The sequence below is a fragment of the Scophthalmus maximus genome, chromosome 14 (genome assembly GCF_022379125.1).
Source record: "Scophthalmus maximus strain ysfricsl-2021 chromosome 14, ASM2237912v1, whole genome shotgun sequence".
In the NCBI taxonomy this organism is placed as follows: domain Eukaryota; kingdom Metazoa; phylum Chordata; class Actinopteri; order Pleuronectiformes; family Scophthalmidae; genus Scophthalmus; species Scophthalmus maximus.
The window spans coordinates 13,247,501-13,268,283 of NC_061528.1; the positions used below are offsets into that span (position 1 = coordinate 13,247,501).

At 42.6% G+C, this 20,783-nt stretch overlaps 1 protein-coding gene and 1 long non-coding RNA gene across 4 annotated transcripts in view; one reads left to right on the top strand and one right to left on the bottom strand.

Moving 5' to 3' along the window:
- LOC118282767 (receptor tyrosine-protein kinase erbB-4-like) overlaps positions 1–20,783 on the top strand; it is a 251,138-nt gene that overhangs the window by 140,476 nt on the left and 89,879 nt on the right. For both annotated transcript variants that reach the window (XM_035604147.2, XM_035604148.2), the window contains exons 3-4: positions 928–1,114; positions 19,017–19,148. In XM_035604147.2, the coding sequence (XP_035460040.2) occupies positions 928–1,114; positions 19,017–19,148 (319 nt within the window). The remainder of the gene's footprint in view (positions 1–927; positions 1,115–19,016; positions 19,149–20,783) is intronic.
- LOC124850994 overlaps positions 1–20,783 on the bottom strand; it is a 216,318-nt gene that overhangs the window by 132,432 nt on the left and 63,103 nt on the right. The gene's annotated exons all lie outside the window — the stretch shown is intronic.

Sequence of the window (20,783 nt, forward strand, 5' to 3'; positions counted from 1 at the left end):
AGCGGCAGCGGCACTTCACACACAGACTTGTTGATTATCAGCATCAGCGGGCCGGCGTGGAAGGACTCCTCTGACCGCCTGTCTGCTAATGACAGCCACCATGATGGTGGATGGGAGACAGAGGACACAGGCTGTCACTTTGATTCATGCAACAGCACCTCCAGCTGGGCGGCTCCTTGCCAAATTCTGGACAGTTGTTATATCCCCTCCTAAATGACATTTAAAGTGTGAAGCAATGGCTGTCCTTGTGGCTCAGTCACCCTAGGCCGGGCCCCGGACATGAGTGCTGAACCCTGTGCCAAGTTTTGCAGTGGAGTCACAAGCCCTGGAGCAAATTATCCTCGCTCAGATGCTTTGACTCAACTCACTGGCATGATTGAATATGTGAAAAGTGACCTTGAAGATGGATGCTGTCAGTGATCTGATGTGTGCCTATAACTTTCCTTTTTCATCCCTGCCTATTTCGTTTAGTTTCTTCTTCTTCCACCACATCCTTCTTCTTTCTCTCTAATTTGTTGATTGCAGTCCAAAGGCAACTCATGGCATGGAAAAATCTATCCAGTACATTTTGAAAGCAGTTGTAAGAATGAATTACTTTTATCGTGAAATAGTTAATTCAGAATCACTCAAATGACGGAGACGGTAGTCCAACAATGGGCTGAATCCATTTGTTGGATCTTGTCAAATGGAATGATATGGTCAGGGCATACAGGAACCTTGCAGAAGTCACTTACATGGGTGACGTATCTATATCTTTTTTTCTGTGATACAAGTTCATAAAGTATTCTTTTTCTTTAGTTATTTTAGAAATGATTTGTGTGACCCAAATGAAATGTGAATTTTCTTTTTTTGCAACATGCAACATTGCTGTGCTGCAACTAAAACATGCACTAACTCTCGTACCTTCCTCCTCAACTCTCTCTGCAGTCTATCCGAGAAGTGACGGGCTATGTGTTGGTGGCCCTCAACCAGTTTGACTACCTGCCTTTAGAGAACCTGAGGATCATCCGAGGAACCAAGCTGTACGAGGACCGCTACTCCCTCGCGATCTTCCTCAACTACAGGCGTGATGGAAACTTCGGCCTGCGCCAGTTGGGTCTGAAAAACCTCACAGGCGAGTGGCTTGATTATTTCCTGTTACTCATGTGTGCGTGCTTTGGCCTCTTTCTGTATATTAAGTCCAATGTTTTCAAGAAGTTTGTGATCAAATGTTAAAACACTTTTATGATTGCCCACCTCCTGGAGCATGCGTCTATGTTGACCACCTGCAAGGAAATCCTCCAATAGGTTTCGGACAGCTTTGCAGCTCTTCCAAAACCTGCAGGAGAACGTACTTAAAAAAAAGTCGATCCATATTCTTTCACCCCTAAGCCTAAAATTTACACCAAATTAACACCAATTTAGCAAGTTGAGACTGGTGTCTGTTTAGAATACACCAACCCATTTTTTTTTCTTTTTTCATTCTCACTGTCCAACGTGAGTGAAACAATATACTGCTAACACTTGCAATTATAGTTGGTTCAGTCATTGAATGCGAACAGAAGGGAATGATAAAGTGGAAACCAACTGATATTTTGTAAACTATTTCCAGATTTCGTCGCGTTTTGCACGTTGTGTGGATGACAGCCAGGAGGTGGTTTGAATCAATTCCTCACACACTTATTCAGTTCACTCCATTACCTTGTTTCAAATTACTGTCCTTAGTGTTTACAGCTTTCTTCCACTGATCAGATCACATTGCTGGGGCACCATTGTTAGCACGTTGTCTACCCTGTGTTTTCATCGCTCTATTGTGTTTGGTTAAATATGTAGAAAATATGAAGGGTACCGAAATCCAGTGCCAGGTACCTCATTCCTACATGCTGTTACCTATTATTTTTCATTTATTTATATTAATTTATACTTGTGTCATTTTCTGTCCTTCATAGCTAAATGGATGCTTTCAGGAAAACACTGTCACAAAAATGCAATTGAAATCGAAACACAGGTTGGAGGGTATATTGCACAGTTGACATAATATAATGGCCAAATATTCTGGAGGTTGTTCACTGGCTTCTATCAATTTTAGAAAAGATGGGGAAAATGCATACAGTTTTGTTTTCCTAAGATCTAGACTGGTGATTATCTCACAATTAACCCTGTGACACCGACTGATACAAAGCTGACGCGCAATGTTGTGAAACTTGTCTCTTATTTCACTCCTGCTCACACTCTGCATTTGATCCGAGCCCATATCCACAGAGGTTGGAGAAATCAGAGAATGTGATTACTGATAAATAGTGTATAGGAAGAGGGAAAAGGTGTGGGAGGCTCTGCCTCTTGAAAAACAATGGTTCCTTGTCCTGCACGGTTCTCTTCAGGCGTCCTGACCCTGAGGTCAGTAAGAAATTAAGCACTTGACTCGCATAGAAGATGTCAAACTTTTCCTCAACAGAGCTAAGTGGGGCAAGGCAGGGCCTGGACTGGCCCAGGATGTGTGAAACACAAGAACGGCGGTGGTATGTAGTCATTCTGATGCTAAATCCAACCTCAGAAATCTTCTGAGTGAGAAAGCTTGCTTCCACCCAATGACGTTTGGAGAGCATTATTACATAAATGCCCTAATATCACCATGGACACAATGAGGCAAAAGTGAGAGAGACAGTGTCATCACTTTGTACTAGAATTGTAAAAAAAGAAGAAATATTATCTGTATTTAGGGATTTTAATTTAGTCTGGTTTAGACTAGATTGTATTTACATTCGTAAGGAGAAGGCATGGCACCGAGCTTGTGTCTCTTCTGCTTCCGAACCCCGCTTTCTCAATAATTCAGATGTCTCTCATTGTTTTCTTCAACTGTTCCTTCCTAGTGATCCCCCAGAGTCGAGGGAAACAACACAGCCGTTTGCAAGTGTATGTGCAGCTACAGCGTGCGCTTGTGTGCTATGTTCCATGTTGTATTCTTTCTTGCATGTTGCGCCATACTTGGGGAATTGTATTTGTCCAGCGCCACCAGCAGCTTCTTCTTTTTTTTTTGCCAAGCCTGTCCTTTTTCATTGTGGCGCCAAGTTGAGGCCAGTGCTGAGGGATCTGGACTCTGTGAGAAGTTGCTGTTTGATGTGCTCTCAGTGGCCCCGAGCCACGAAGTGGAGGGGAAGCTATGCACAACTGCCATGGCCTGAATCTGCTCTACTTCTCAACTATTCATACTTCTTCATAGCATCCGAGTTTTACACCAGTATCTTTTGTTCATGCAAAGAACACAACAAAAAATGAAGAAAAATCCGCTCACTCTCTTGGTAATGATAAAAAAAAAAAAATATTGTCTCATAACAACATATCTGTCTTGTTATGACGCAACTCTTTCATGTTTGGAGGGTTTGGTGTTGAAGATTGATGATTGCTGTGATGCTACGTCCTCACCACAGGAGGCAAGATAGTGTGAGCCGTGAAGTGGCATGTATAGTTTCTCAATTTGACCCCAGGCTGCTCTTTCATTCGTGGTGCATTAAGCAAAAGGGGGAGTGTGGAGAGTCTATCATACCACTGTTTTTTGCCCAGATGATCCTGACAGTTAAACACGCTCTTGCTTGGGGGCGAAGAAACAAGTCACCTGTGTCCCAGCCCATTAGTTTGTTCTGCTGCAGTTGCAAACAATCTACAGTGAGCTGTAGAGGAAGGAAAATACGCCTGAACCGTCAGGATAGATCCACAATTGTACATCAAGCAGCACAGATCAAAACCCTTTCCATGCGTCAAGTGCCTTAGTGAGTCCGAGGCTAGCTCTCTCATTCATTACACGGCCTTTGATGTTGCCGTCACATTAGCCCATCGTTCTCTGCCAGCAGCTCCCGGGAGACGTGTAAAATGATCAATATAATCCATAAGCAACATATATAAAGGAGGCTAAAACTTATTAACTACATAAGGGGTTAATCAAGAGAAGGCATATACCCCCGCAACGCTGAAAACCAGCCGCATTTCGAAATTGCCTTGGGATGAAATCAATTTGTCGCTAGTATATTGTAGCATTGCACCTATTGATTTTTCTACTGCGCTCTCTGCAAGGTGTGAGTGGACTCTCTGGATTTAAGGGGACTAGACGACGGGGCGGAGGAGGTCTCTGGCTGAGCAGGGATAGGACTCCCTCCAATGCACCTTTCAATCAAGCTTAGCTAAGTTATCCTCATGAATATGAAATATAAGGCACAGTCAAGCCGGGGGAAAGTGGAGGAATGGTGTGTGCACAGGGGTGTATAGAAGTGAATAAGAAATGTAAAAGACACCCTTTCCTCAAGTGCGGAAGGTTTAGTTGCGTCGTTTGTTTGATAGTACGTGATAGGGAGGCCAGATCGTCCACAAAGTCACTCGGTGGGCACTCACCTCCCATTTAAAGACAAAAAGCTGTTCCCACAAGGTCATCCATTTTTTATGTGTTCTGGGTCTACAAGTGAACCTTCTGCTTGCTGCAAAGACAAACTTCAAATAGGCACCTCTCTTTCTTCCTTTTTTTCCCCCTATAGCCCACCAAGAAAAAGGTTAAACAGAGCTACTTCCTGACATTTTCAAAGTTCCCAGTGTGTATTTTTGTGCACGCTGACCCACGGTGTCTTCCTTCCTGCTTACATTTTCAACACTTCCATCAGGATACACATGAACCCCGGGCTGCCTCTGTGCTTTCACATGGTAATTACAGCCTGCTTCCCTGGCAAAATAATAACAGCCTCAATAAGGAGCACAACACAGTTGAGCTTTCTGATTTAACGCACTTTACTGCTACCCCCTCCCTTTCCTTCGCTTCATCCAGTATCATTTTTTTCTCAGATTTGTTTAGTGTTGTTGATTCATTTTTCCAACCACCCTACGCCTGCACTGCGTCTGTCCAAAATGAGGCATCCAATCTGAGGCCCCATCTGCTGAATGATCCTCTCTCGTCGCATGCATGTACACACGCCTGTGTTTTACGCCAAGGCGTTATCCACTTCTTCATGGCCCATCTGCTCCCTATTTATCTATCCCATTTTCTGTCCTTCTTCCATCTTTTTGTCCCTCTTTCTTTGGCTCTCTTTGTCTCTCATCATATTACGGTTGGCTGTCTCAAATTTGTCACTTTGATGCCTTTCACATACACACATGCAATGCAATGTCTGTGCCATTTTGTACTGCATGCAAAACCCGTTTGGGCACCTGAGTCCTACTATGGTCTCCAAAGCCCGCCTCAATGAACGTACGCTATCATCAGCTGAGCATGTCCTGTTTAGCATCTTGTGACAGCGATGCACAGGGGAGGCGGGGAAAGGATGAGATGGGATGGGACGGGGCAAGGTGAAAGGGACGATTTCAGTCAGTGTGTTTCCCCCAGACAAGGGACTGCTGAGAGTGGGGTGTAAAATCCTTGCCTCCGTGTGATCCCTTAGACCCCCATTCCCTCTAGGAGAAGAAAGCTCAACTCTGCCACAGGAGGCAGGCCAGACTGGTTCAGTGCACATCGCCAGGAGCCAGTCAGCCTCTTGCCTGGCAGCCCACAGACCTCAGGTCTCTTTCAATTGTGTGTCTAATTGATTACTTCCCATCCAATTATTCCTGTGTCACACTCAATATTTCACCACTCCGGGAAGGGGGCAAGAGGGACTCTATTTTGTGAAGGACGACATTCATATTGTCCCATTTGTGAGCCCCTAATGTGGATCGTGAAGAGGCACATGTTAAATGGAAGTCCGGAACGGGCCTTCAGTGGTGGTTTCGTGTTAATCGATTGTTCTGTAATACAACTCTGTGACAGAGAAAGTGAGACTAAGCGAGCCAACGGTTTGGTTTTCACACCAAGGGAACAGAGGAGCTCAACTTCTTAAAAAAAACTTCTTCCTTGATAGTTTTGTTCATTTTTCTGCTACTATACAAAGCCCACATGGTACTAGAGTATTTGCTTTGATTGAATAATTTATATAACTTTACCTTTGGCTACTGTACAAATGATACTTTGCGTTTCACACATCCAAAAGTAATCACATCTTCAGCAATTTCTTTCTTTTATAATCCTATTATCTTTTGTGTCACTCACAGCATGGCCTTCAGGGTACATTTTTATTTCAAATGTTTTGCTTTTGTTATTTGTTATGTTTGCCAATCTTTAATAATGATTGTAATTCAATAAGCAGAAAACAACTGTGCTTTATGAAATATTAACGGGCAACAACAGCACAACCTGCCTTGAGAAAGGATAAATAGTAATCCATTAGATATTCAGCAATTAAAAATGTGTTTATCTTTGTGTTGGATGACCAAAACTACTGAACACTTTATATGTAACAGTTGTCAGTGCCTTGGTGCTAAGCCACGCTCCCATTTCCCATAAATCTTTGTCAAGATTTGACAAAGTTTAATTGAACATGAAGTCAACCATTATTATAACACATAAGGTCTACTGCATTCCCCCCAAAGCTCTGCCAGATAAGCACCCATTCCGACACTATGAATAAACGGAGGACAGTGGATGAGGCAAGAAAAGTTATAAAGTATAAATATGTTAGGCAGCACTTGGAAAGTGGACGCCAGATTGGTAACCATTACGATCAAATGAACTGCCTCATAATACAAAAGCAGCCAGAATCTAATCTTTGACGGACTCCCGAAGGTGCAGCGCATGTTTCCTTTCTTCATAGTTATTATTTTGCTTGAAGAATAAAATATTCTACAGCTTCAATCACTACCTGCCTTTATTATTACAATATATCTGGGCTGTTATTTTTTTAAACTCTATACTTAAGATATATAAGTCAGATTAATGCATTTTGTTTCCTAGAGGATACTAGAAGAAACAGCATGTGGTCCTGTTGTCCAAAGAGAGAGCAAAATACTTTTTTTGATCAACAACTCTGATATTTCAAATTGTTCAATAGTTCAAATTCCTGCAAGGAAAACAGTCGGGAGTGTTTTAGAAAAACGTTGTTAATTGGATGTCTTTCTGTTAATATGTATGTCAGAAATAAAGAACATATAAAGTACTTTTTTTCTGCTCTGGTGACCAGTTGTGTCTGTTATGCATGCAAGTATGCTAGTCATTAAAACACACGTTTACTTGTACAGTAGTGTTCATATGTCTAGAGTAACTGTTTTAATATAATAATTCACATTGTCCAAACCCATGACTGCATCGGCGATTGGCATAGACAGATTATCCTCGCATGATTAAAAATAGTCGAAACCTCACCTCTGCTCCCCTAGAAGAAAAAGTCCAGGCTTTACCTAAACATGACTACTTACCCTTCATTACCCATTTGCCTCCAAACTGAACCTTTACAGCCTGCTGGTAGTGGGAGTGGACTTTTACCTCATTAAAAGTTATAGTAGGTGTGGAAGGAATTTTAATGCCAATTAATAATCAAAACACATTCCTCTCTTCTCTGTTTCTCCAGCATTTCCTCCCCCTCAGGCTATGGGTTATATTAGGGTAAGAAATGCCATGTTGTAGATCTTAAACTGGCCCAGACATCATCAGGAGGCTGTTCACAGTGTTGGAATCTCGTCCTAGTTCCAGCCTGTTGCTCCAGCAGGAAACAAGAGATATCACGAGTGTGACATGAGTGCGGCATGAGTGCAGTTGTGTGTGCTCGAGTGTGTGTGCTGGGGATTAATTTGCCCTGTAGGTTATGTAAATTCACCTGCATTTCTAAGCCACTTGGACTATGCAATGCTTTTTAAAGGAAACACTGTTCATTTGGTAGTGTCAAAGTAATATGTTCATTTGAAATGATTTGTTTCCAACCTCCCATTTCTTTTAGTATACTGAAAATTTGTGTCGACCAATGTAACGGCTCTGCAGTAAAACAACAGACCGACTCTCCTCAGTACACCCAGTTATTTCCAAACACCGGCTGTTAGAACAGAATCACTCTCCCATTAGCACCGCTACCTGTGCTCTCCACTGCAGGGCAGCAAATTATTCAGAGCCTGGATTTTTTTTAAACTTTTCACCAAAATACCGTTCACTGTCAGGGTTGAGCTCACATGCAGGCGTCTAAATGTAATATTAATGTTTCTTTAACGAGCATTCAGACGGAGATTTAGATGGTTGATCGTCAATCAATCCTTGAACTAATCCATTCCTTCCGACAGCAACCGAGAGGATAGCCGACTGGAAGTAACATTTTAAATACATTAGCCATGATGTCAAGTTACCTTCCCTTTTTTTTATATGCATATAGGAAAACATTCAGGCGACCATGCAACAGTTTGTTCCAGTTTCTTTTTTATCTTTGTCATTAATTAACTTATTCTCAGTGGATAGTAGATAAATGTGATGTGTCTTTCAAGAACCAGTAACATCAGATAACATTACTGACAAGGGCAGAACGTTACTAAATGCAAAATGCTACCTATCAAATGTTTTGTCAACCAGTCAGATTGCTAGTTCAACTTATGATCCAATTAGAAGGTTTATGAATAAGAAGTGGCCTCGTGAAAATTAGGTCATCAACAAATACTTTTTTTTTTACTTTTCTTTGACAAAATTAGAATTTTAATAGTGGCTAGTTATTATAGAATTTCAAATAAATGTGTCATATGTGTGTATGTTATACTGTCCATAACTCAAATTAATTAGCATTCGCAAAACCAATCAGAATAAAAACATGTAAGTGTAAGTAATTTTTATTGGTTTTAGGACATCAGTGAGTGTATAAATAGAAAAGTTGGCTCTAGAATATTATAATATAATATAATAATATAATAATTCTATTATTATTTGCACAAAAAAAAAGTAAACAGGAGGCGTATTAATAAATAACAACAGTTTTGCCTACCTAGAATTTTGACATTTCATAATAGGGCCACAAATCTAAATCAGGCAATCATTTGAAGCTTTCTGTTACATCATGTGTTTTGTAGTGTTCCATATCACTTATGTAACACCATGACTCTTCTCTAAACTAATTTGAGACATCAAGCATTTTTTGGAGGGGTGGACTACTTGGACTGTGCAGCAAATGATTTTTAACACTACATACAGTAGAGACAACCTCAAGAAGACCCAGGCACCTTGAAACAAATGAAGGTCTTCTTTTAGGCCTTTCTTTTACTTATTGAAGTTATTTTTTTTATTTTTTTTGTCCATTATTCACTGTACCTCATTATCTTTTAGAAAAATTAACCTTACTGTATTTGTATTTGGTTGCAGATTCAGAACAAACACTCCCGCTGCGATTGTCATGTTCACTTTCTGCCACTTATTGGCCGTCATTGCAGCTTTACCCCGTCGCGGCATGGCTGTGCAGCCACGACATGCAGCTCTTACTTTGATTGTGAAGGCCAGACTTGTGTTTCCGACAGGTCTTTGATGTCAGAGGCGCTCGGTGCTCATCTCACAGGAGGAGCAAAGTGAGTGGGGAAGCAAATAAAATAGGAACTGACTGACAGCTTGGTGCGTCTCAAAAGCCACTAAGGAAGATGTCACTTTCTATCAACTTAGTTATGAGGCCTAAATGGACACCTGTGCACTGTGAGAATTTTTTTTTCAAGTGTTGAAGACATGAGGTGTTTAATGTAATACATTATAATCAAATTCTGAAATCAGACAGGAAGCAGTGTGTCTTCATAGGCTGTTTGTTTTTTTAATGTTTCTGCAGCTGTTTTTGATGTTTCCCATTTTGCTATCACATGCGTCACTTTACAAAAACTATACGCTGTCAGTCTAGGATAGTGTATGAGCTTCAGCTCCACCAGCATACCTTATATGCTGATACAATATACAGCACACTGTGAACAGTTGTTTTGTTCTGGCCTGAGATTAACAGAAGCTTTGCTCCCCCATTTAATAACCCTGCCCTAGTGCCGACACACACACATAAACACACATATTACCCTCCCATCCTGCCACTCCTCCCCTTTCTCCCATGGTAGCTTAATAATTAATATGCTTATTTTTTGCCTCTTAGGCCGAAGCCTTGGGTAAGTGGAGCAGCTATTGATGGGGGCAGTGGTGGGTAATGGGACATGAAAAGGACTTTTATGTTCATCTCAGGTCTCCACAGAGATATGCCTGGTGTTACTATATGCAACACCAGGCATTACTTCACCAAATATATATATATATATATATTTTTTTAAAGCGTTTCCTGACTTCACTGCCACGACTCCATGGAATATTCATTTGTTGCGGCGCTCATCAGATCTGGCACGTGTCCACGTTATTTTTCTGAATCTCAGTTTCCATTTCCACCACATCTACCATGTGGACCCACTTTGATAAAGTCATATTCATTTTGTTTTATTATAGTCGGTTATTGCATCAACCTGGCTGCGGGGCACGTTTTATTGCCCACAAACAGAGGTTGGTTTGGTCATGGATGTGGTCTGAAAGCATTTGCGCCCCAATTGTGTTCTCAGACAATGAAATGATGCCTCTCATCACACACAGGGAGTGGTCGCACCTTGAGGAACAGTGAAAGAGATGAAAACAGCAGGAAATTCAAGTGGTCCTTTGATGAAATGTTTGCTTTGAATGTTGACCAAAAACTGCAGCAGACTGTGAAAGTTTATCCAGTGCAGTAAGGGAGAAAACAGCTATGAGCATTAGATGGAAGATTAATTTATAATATTATATCTAAACTATAAAGCACTGTACAGTACAACATCCTGTTTGATATTACTTTATTATTTGTAAAATGTTTTTTTAATGTTATCCCTTCTAATTAAAAGCAGCCAAGTGGTGAAAATGTTACTGTTTTTTCCCTTGCAAAGACGTACTGCATAATTACAAAAAACTCACGCTCATGTCCCTGTTTATTTTGTTGAACTGCACAATATTACATCTTAACGTTGAAATAAGATCATGTTTACTCCGGTCTTGACCTAGCAGATAAAACATTTCTAAACCTAATGTTAAATAGCAAAAACTGTACGGTCACTACAGGAGTTTTGGAAATAGCTGTAGAAAATGTACCAAAACCAAGTGCTACACTTGTGTTACTAATGAAGAGGAGAGCTTGAGAAATGTTAAACCCCTCTTGCTGTCTCACCTCTGCACGCCTTGTCAGTTTAGGAAAGTTATGACCATCCCATAATTGGTTCTGATGGAGTACAGTGGTGGCTGAAACCACAGTAGTAAAAGGGGAACGCGTCTGACCTGTGATGACGATACCTGCTCCATCTGCTATGCATTTGCTTCACCGTTTGTTCAACTTAGGTTTCTTAGATTTACTTCATAAGTGTAAAGGTGGATTGTGAAGTCCCGTACAGTAATTGTCCAAAGCCACGGCTGAACAACTTACTATGGAACCGCCCCTGCAATCTCTAAAATGTCCATGTAACTAAAATACATATCGCGATGATATTTTATCGCTGTTGACAAGCTGCTGTTTTGGCAGAGATCCGAGAGGTTACAGAAGACAATAGAAGGAGTGGGTGAAGTTTACGAAGTTGAAAAGCGGACTGCAGCCCCCCGGGCCCCTGGAGGTATAGGCTCCATGTGTGACAGGGAAGTAATCCGCCTGCTCTCTCGTCAGGTTGTGGCAGAATTCTTTTTTAAACATAACGGTTTCCCCTTGAAATCTGCTTCACAGTCTTCTGGGTGGACTTTCCCACCTTGGCTGGTGCACAGCACATACAAGTCGAGTGCCGTGCGAAACAAAGTGAGAGCCATGGTCTGTGTTACCCAATGTGTCCCAGCAGGCCTGGAAAAAAAACAAGGCCTCAATGACGTGTTGTTGCCTCAGCAAACCATGCACCGACTGAAGCCAGCTTCCTCTGTGCTGAAACCAAAACACTTGGTATGCTCCTGGTCAGATACGCTCTCTCCCCTCTGTCTCTCCATCGTTCCTCCTCTCTCCCTCTGCCTCTCTCAGACCCTGTTTTGTTCTGCCCATTCCAGAGAGTGTTGCTCATTTTCATTCAGCTGGCAGGCTGCGCACACATCAGCCTTGATAAGCTAAGTGGCTCTCAGCAGCAGCAACCGAAGGTCCTTTTGCTCTTTTTTTTTTTTTTTATTAATCACTCACTTGTTTGTCTCCTTGATAATCTTTTCTTTTTCTGTTGCTCATTTTCTCATCCGTCTTTTTTGTTTTTCTTTCTTCGCTCTCAGATTTGTCTCATCTCAAGGTATGATAATATGGTTTTGTCCTCCCCCGCCCTGTCCACAAAGCTTGGATTACCAAGGTTTTATCGCAGTTTTAAGTTGGGGGAAAATGGAAGTGTGCCACCCCCCCCCCGGCCCCATTACTATTGTGTCATGATTTCTTCTTCTTGTGTTAAAGCCAATGCTTCGCCTTGCTCGAGTATAATTCCATAATCCCTAAATCTCAGCCATTTTTCATAAAGACTCATAGGAAACAATTGCGTGAGGGATGGGCTAAATGTAATCAGCGGCCTCTGAATGCAATTATCTCGGCGGCGGGTAGGCATATGTTTGGGGGAGGGGGCTATGGCCGACCCCCTCGTGCCTTCTACTAAACCCCACAGAAGAGCTCAGCAACATTTCTCCTTCAGAGTGACGCAGAGGATTGAAAGTTTGTCTCTGACCATAGAAGAATTTGTCAATTGTAGATGAATAGTTGAATATTAACATAAAATTATATCCTAATAACCGCTTCAATCCAATCACTCATCATCCTGCGCCTCACAAAAGACAAAAAAAGAAACAGTGTTTATTTGCTTCATCAAGCAACATAATAAGTGAATTCTTTGATAATGCTACAAGTTCTGATATTGTGACAAATTCATTCAGACAAATACCTATTTCAGACCGTAGTAGTTTGTCAGTCTATTTAGTTTTTTTTACATCGTCTATTTTTTATACCCATGCTCAGGTATTTCTCTGCATTCAGACTGTTGCTCCTTCTTCTGTCCACTCACAGACACAATTGCTTTTTTTTTTAATCTCAATGTCACTTTGTTAAAACTGCTCCATCAGTGGCTCCACGACTTGTTTTCCACCCAAACACTAGAGTGCCCGACAGGTAAGAGGAGAGGCCTAAATTTCCCTAAAAATATTTTCTAATTCAGAGGCTGTTCATTGCACACGCACACACACACACACACACACACACACACACACACACACACACACACACACACACACACACACACACACACACACACACACACACACACACACACACACACACACACACACACACACACACACACACACACACACACAAATCTCATGGCACTGTGCACGTGATGTTGTATGCTGCCGCAGCCATCCAGCGTGAATGTCACTCACCGTTAAATATGGACTCAATGATCCTTCTTAACACATTTGCAGACACACAGGAAAGTGACATCTTATACGTACCGGCAGGTGACAAATTAATGGGGGGAAAAAAGACATCCATGTGCCGCGAGTAAAGCTTCTATACATTTTGGTGTTGATTTTGCCTCTTCTCTGAACTCTACTGGAGGGATGAAACCATTCGTTCAAATGATATTTCCTCATCTGGTGTGAGGATGGTTGTCGAGAGCACCGTCTAACATATTGTTCCAAAATCTGTGTTCGGTTCGGTAGCGATCGGTCGACTGTGAACGTCGTTGCATATTATCCACATCTTTACCTTTGTCATCAAACCATTCTGTAACCCCTTGTGTCCCGTGGATGTAAACACTGTCATGCTGGAAGAGACAATTCCCATTAGAATGGGAATTTTTCATCACGGGATAAAGGAGATTACCGAGGGGTCACTGTGCTGATTTGCAGTGACCCATTCCTTTGCAGGGACAAGTTGACGCAGACCCTGCCAAGTCAAAGCCTCCGCAAAAGCACAACAGAGCCACAGGAACACTGCAGCGGTCGAGCATTCAGGCCCACACATTTCTCACCCACATATGGAGAAATTGGCGAGGGGTGACTCATCTGATCATATAACCTTTTTCCACATCTCTGAAGACCAGTGCCTGTGGTCTTTGCAGCACCGGCCTCTCAAATGTGCAGTCATCTTTGTAATGAGGGGTTAATCGCTGCGACCCTACCATTATATTTCCTCTCTGTGAAATTGTCAAAGGATTGTTCTTGCTGTCACAGTATGATCACGTCCTGGATTAATACCTGAGGAAGAGTTTTTCTCCCATTCTTCCGTACATATCGGAAAAATGGGAGAATCTGTGTGGACACAACTGCATTTGTTGTGTTTCTCCACTCATTTGTTCTGGATTTTCCTTTAATTTGTCGACCATCTGTACTCATGAACAAAACAGTCCTTTACCGCTGCTTGGTTTCCTTTTGTTCAGTCTTAAATATCCCTCTTTTTCTTCCATCCCAGTTATAGGCTTATCTTTCAACATGGTGCCATTGGGTTGTCTTTGGTCTCCCGATGGTTGTCTTTCTGTAAACCTTTTGGAGTTCATCATCACATCACTTTTTTCTCTCAACCAGACAGTGCCATACACACACACGTGCACACACACAGTCCAACCGTGGTGCTGCCAACTCTCTGGTGAACCTCTGGTGAAGCACTTTAATGTAGTCGAATTAATGGAGTTGCTCTTTTCAGGTCAATAGTTAAACACATAAAAGTGCAATTACATTTGAGTGGGAACCACCATTTTGCTTGGGGACTGTGTTAACAGTGTTAAAATTGCATGCCGTTCCTGTGGGAGGTGCTCCATCCGTTGACCTTATTGGAGATGAGGTTAGAGCTGATGAAGTTGCGCATGCTGAGCTACATTTCACATATATAACTTCCAATCATAAGAAATCCATAGGTTTATATGGCACTGAAATGTTCATTTTCTTACATTGACGGTATATGTATTGGAAATGATGACCAGTTAGAAGGTTTGGTGATTCTAATTCTCTTTAAGGAATAAAATTGCACATTAGTTGCTGTGTTGCTCAGAAAACGAAATGGTCGGATTTGGTAACATTAGACCACATGTCTATTGACCAAGGTAATGTCTTAGAAATATTTGTTGCCAGTTTCTCTCTCCGAGCCTTGGAGCACAATATGTAATATTTGTAGTTGATTTTTTTCCAGGTGGAGCCGGAAAAAGGTTTTGTGACAACATCTAACGTACATCTGAAAAAGAACAGCGATTGCTTCTTTGTCATCAGGGGACAAAACTATGTGAAGCTGAGAGCTGTCAGCACAGTGATGGGAATAGATGCCATGTGTCCTTATGACATCATCCAAGGGCTTTCATATCAGTATATTGATTAAATGACTGCTCTAGTTTTAAACATTCAGCTAATTTTCACAAGGAGACCATCTCACCCTTTGAATATTTCTGTTCTTTAGCCTTTGGTGGGAGTTTTCGAAAAAAAAAAGACATATGTCATCAGAGTTCTTTGACTGGGGTTGGACACATGACAAATTATTAACAGAAAGCATTACAAGCTGGATGTGTGGGAGTGAAGAAGTGACCGTCAAGGACTAATTGTCCCTTCTTCTGTGTGTGTGTGTGTCTTTGTCTGTGTGCGTGTATGTGTGTGTTTGTTTGAGCATGTGTTCTTCCGTGTGGACGGTGCGCTTGTGCTCATTTTTTTTTTAGTTTGGCACTTCTGCCCTGTCTGTCTGTTGAGTGCAACCTAGCAACAACCGCAGCCTCCCCCTGCAGCTGGGGTGTACAGCAGGATCTGTGCCCCCGCATTTAGCCTCTTTGACCCAGAATGCATCCTCAGCTTCCTGCGGAGTTTCTCCCCTCGGTTGCACTGAGCTGATATCAGCGCTGAGCTGAAGCCAAATTGAAGCTCTCAGAGTCAATAAGACAATCCAGTGGAGACCTAAGGTAAAATATGAGTTCCCACTGCTACAGAGGAGAAACATATCTGTCTTTCTGATAGAATACTGTCTTTCGTAATTGCCTGGCTGTTTGAGTGTGCTCCTGAATCACTTCCTGGCTTACTAACTTCTCTCCAGCTCTCTATTTGGTCTGCCAAGCTGGTAGGATTTTCTTCATGTTTATGTGGATGTACCTGCCGCCTGCAGAGTGAAGAGGGATTTCAGTTTACATATTGACCAAATGTGTTTTCTTGTATGCATTGATGTGCACGCTTCAGCACATGGATCTTCTTTGGTACGGAGAAGAATAAGCCCTAGTGGGGATTTTCAATAATGCAGTCGTCCAACACTGGAGCAAATCAACCATTTATGATAATGCTGCTTCTGTCCTTCATATTTCTTCATTAAACAGTCCACACAACACCAATTCTCCCACAAGCTCATTAATGTGGCTCTTCTTCTAATCATTGGATTGCTATTTGCCTCCCAGTCTTAATCAAACCCATCCCCAAACTGCAATAAATAATTAAAATAAATATATAAATAAACCACAACAAGCACTTACCATCAAAATAATTGCCTGCATACATTTGTTCTGCCTCCCTGAACTTCATATCGTTTTCCACCAACGGTCATGCGGGCTGATACTCAAAACCGCTGTTCCTTTTGAAGCCATACAGTCGTTCGGAGACACTTGGATTTGCTCGCGGGACAATGGCGGGAGGGGAGGGAGTAGTTTGGAAAACACGAGCTGCAGCTACGTGAGCAAACTAATTAAGCCATTTTTCTCTACCCACTAAACAATCAACAACAGGATTTAACCATTGATCTCCCCCTGGCCACCAAGTGTACGCAGCAAATGTGCAAGCCACGCGTTTACTTGTAATGGGAGCAAAGCCTGCATGATATTTGCATGTTATTGTCGGCATTATGTAACATGCGTTTGTAAATGAACACCTTGGTGACAGATTCCATTGGAACAACTGTAACTACCCCGGGCAAAGCAACGCCAAGGAGACAAGTAAACTCTTATCCAGCAAGGAGACAAGTAAACTCTTATCCAGCGTCTTTTACCTTGGACCACACTGAAAAATGAGTGTGTTGTTTTTTGCAGTGCGTACCCACCATTTGGAAGGATGCATTCATCCTGTAATCCTAAAAAAAAACTGTGGCTGTAGCTGCATGGCCTGCTGCGTAACTCGTGTTGACAGATGTAAGGAAGCATCCACTAGCTCAATTGATAATGGACGGCATCGCCTTCTATGCCCACAGTCACTTGTAAATACGATGGATGGAACAAAAGTCGACACAGTTTATCTGCTAAGGTCTTTTTTCAAACTGTTCTTCTTTGCTGCCTAGTGTTTATCAGACAGTCGCATAGAGACGAGCAAGCCACAGATCGGAAGGTCGGTGGTTCGATCCCCAGTTCCACCAAGTGTCCTTGAGCAAGAACTCTGAATTGTGTGTGAATGGGATGTAAGAGTGATAGAGAAGCGCTAAGCTGTATATATATATATATATATATTTATGGTGTGTGTGTGCGTGCGCGCGCGTGTGTGTGCATGGGACTCAGTACTATAAAGTGCTGTGAGTGGTTGTAAAGACGGTATATAAATGCAGTCCATCTACCATTCCCTCTGGTCTGAGAACATAAGCTGCACAATGATCAAATTCAAGGTCTTTTCAATGATTTTTTTATTGCTTAGAGAGATTTGTAGACTCGGAAAGACAGAAAAAAATGCGATGGTGGCTGCGCTTTTACTGATAGTCAAGATATTGTGGTCAAAAATGGTTGTGTTCAAATCATGTAAATGGAAGCCTCCATGGATTTCTAAGTGTTGCGACTAGATATAGTCAGGCAGCTGAAGTAATTCATGCATTCAAAATGTATTTATATATATATATATATAATTTACTTTTTTAAACTGCTTTTTGTGGGCACTGCATCTGCATGTAGTTGTTAACGTGGCTCGGGTGTCTTTCCACCTGTATTCAATACATTCTGGCTCCATATGAATCCTGCAGGATGAAGGTGAATGCTCGCGAGATGTACATGCATCTTGCTTAACCAGGGTTGAGATGTCCTGCTGGCATCTTTGTTATTATGTATGCTTTGCTTTGTCTGCCGGTTTGTCCATTGCCCTACTTTGCCAGCAGCATTCAATTGTGTAAACAATTTGAATTTGAGACGCGGCCTCCTCCTAGCCGAGCGATATCCCTCCTGCGGTGAGAGGCATGATTAATTTCCCTCCGACTCCCACCGCACAAGCAGGAGCATAGAGAGGGAGTGCTAAGGTTGGGGGATGGGAGGACTGTGGAGGCACCACCACCACCACCACCTATCATCGAAGGAGTATCATTTTATCAGAACTTTTGTGGGACAATATTATATTTGGCTGTTTCCGTACGGTGCTGGCGGGGGATGCCGCGTGTATGCGTATGTGTGCCATCCGTTTCAGCCCTATGTCAGTAATCTGAGATAGAGAACACACAAGCTCTGTAAATAATGCAAATCTGCTACTGGGCTTCACTCCATCTTCCCCTCCTGTCATTCATCTCAGTGTGGCTTTCTCCCATCTCTCTCTTGCTCGTTCTCACTCCTTCTCACTCAAACAAAAGTCAGCATTAAGCATTCTCTCAACTCCTGCACAACAATAATCTGAATCCCCTCCTATAACCAATCCTTCAACAGACTGTGTGTGTGTGTGTGTGTGTGTGTGTGTGCGCGTGCCCGTGCCTGTGTGTGCCTGTGTGTGCCTGCGTGCGGTGAAGGTAATTGATTCTCCCTATAAGTCTGACAATCGTTGGTTCAGCAAGGTGATGCATATTTCGAAGGCAGGGTACATGACTTTTGTCCGACCTCCTTGATGAAATACAAAATTACAAACTTGTTCGGGCTGCTGTCCCTGACTGGGGCTTTCATTCCGGATGGACATAATTGATTCTGTCTGCTCACGGTGTGGGAAGTGGAAGTTGAGAAAAACAACAAAATGGGGAAAGGACTAATAATAGCGATATGACACAGCTTTGTCCGGCAACCTGCAACATCAAGTGTGTGTCTCTCAAGATCATCCGTTCCCCCCAAAAGTGCCTATGTCCAATCTTGTCCGTAAGCATGTCGTTGATTTTAAGTTGAACGTGCCGTGTCTGGCTAAGCCGGTTTTTAATTATATAATTGTGGGGGGGGGGGGGGGGGGTAAAGATGGCAATTTAAAAACACATCAGGAGCCTGGCAGCGTGATGCTGAATTAGGTGCACCCTCCAGGCACAAACTGTTAAGACAAAGCCTTGTGTGTATCTGTACTGACTGTGTGCTCTTTTCCACAGAGATCCTAAGCGGAGGTGTTTATGTCGACCAGAACAAGTTTCTGTGTCATGCAGACACAATCCACTGGCAAGACATTGTCAAAAACCCGCGGACGCACCCTGTGGTGGTGCCCACCAACAGCAGTGTTTCATGTAAGTAAACGAGGCACAAGATTATTCTTTTCTGGGAGTATTGAAGTTGATGCACACTCACACAGTTGCACTCAGTCACACCCTAGAAACCAGCTCAGTGCCGCCGAAGTCTGACCTGCTGGACGCTGAGCTGCAGCGCTGAAGCAGATGGGCGCCGCACTGAATTGGCACTGCACATTGTCGGACTCATCAAGGACAGTTTGAAAGTATAAGAATCGATGAAGCAGCAGTGGCGAGTGCCTTGAGCTGCTCTTCTCAAGCAGAGCGGAAGAGTGCGATTATAGAGGTCTCACTTCTCTCTCACTTCACACCCCCATTCACACATGCGGTAGTACACTGCACGACTTGCACTCTGTAAACAGACCTTTTTTACATAAAAAAAACCCAATAGTTTACAGTCCCCCTTAATCGACCTGCTCAATTACACCTCAGCAGAGGTGATGAGAGGGAAAGCGAGTAGTCTTTCACCTCGCCCACCCAGACAGGCCATTTAACCAGGGATTAAAGCTGTGATCTTGTGACCGTCACATTAGTTGTGCCACAAGTCATCTTTTTTCTTTTCAATTCAACTGCAAGAAAGGTGACATTGAACTTGTCAAAAAGGAAGTGCTGCCTCATCTCATAATTTTCTCCGCATGGCACAGCTTTCTTCAGGGTTTGGAAATGGTCCGGTCACTTTTGTACATTTCCCATCCTCATGTCAAGCTCTAATTATTTTTCTTTCTCACCAAAGCACAACGTTTCTTAAAGCAGTGCGGACTGGTGAGTAAGATAAATGATCTAACGCCGACGCGGTCCAGTCACAATTAGTGATCGAGTGTGAGCAGCGAAATGCTGTCAATAGCCCTTGACCCCATTCTGTCACTCCCCTCACCGCAACAATCACAACGACTGCTCGCTCACATCACATCGATGCCCCACTGTAGCCAGCTGGAAGACACGTCAGTGAATGTTTAGCGTTCTGGAAGGATTTGTTAGGGTGAAATAAACACACTTAATCTACCAGAGGGTTCATTTGACGACTTAACCTCCTAACACACTTTTGTTATTAATTTAGTGTTCAAGCTGTTTGACATGTTAATCTGTTGTTGTTTTTTTTTCTGTATCTCTTTAAGCCGTCTGGTCTCCTTTCGTAAAAACAAACACAATCTTCCGTAATAAAACACATTATACGGAACAAAACACAAATATAGTCTCCGCATAGGCCCTTACGTTTCCCCCTCACAGCAGTCACTGAAGGCTTCAGGTGCAGACTAACAACTTCAAGCATTGATATGCTGCTCAATCCCCCTCCTTCCTGCAGCCCTGTTAGCCCCGGATCGACCCTGACTCCCATGCAAGTCCCCTACTCTTCCAAAAGATCAAGGGTCTCCAAACCTGTAATCCATAATTGAGAACATAATCTCAAATGAATTCTACGGGTAGACACAAGCTTTATTATCGTTCTTACTTGAGACGTATTTGTCTCATGATTATTGTGTTTACTGGTCTGCATGCCCTGCTGATTTAGTTCGAAGCCCCCCCCCCCCTTTCCATATTTTGCCCACACAGGAGCCCTGGTATGGCAGCATACTTTTAACCTTCAGGGGCTGTTTTAAGAAAGCTGTAAAAGATTATGGTGCAGGAAGCGGGGTA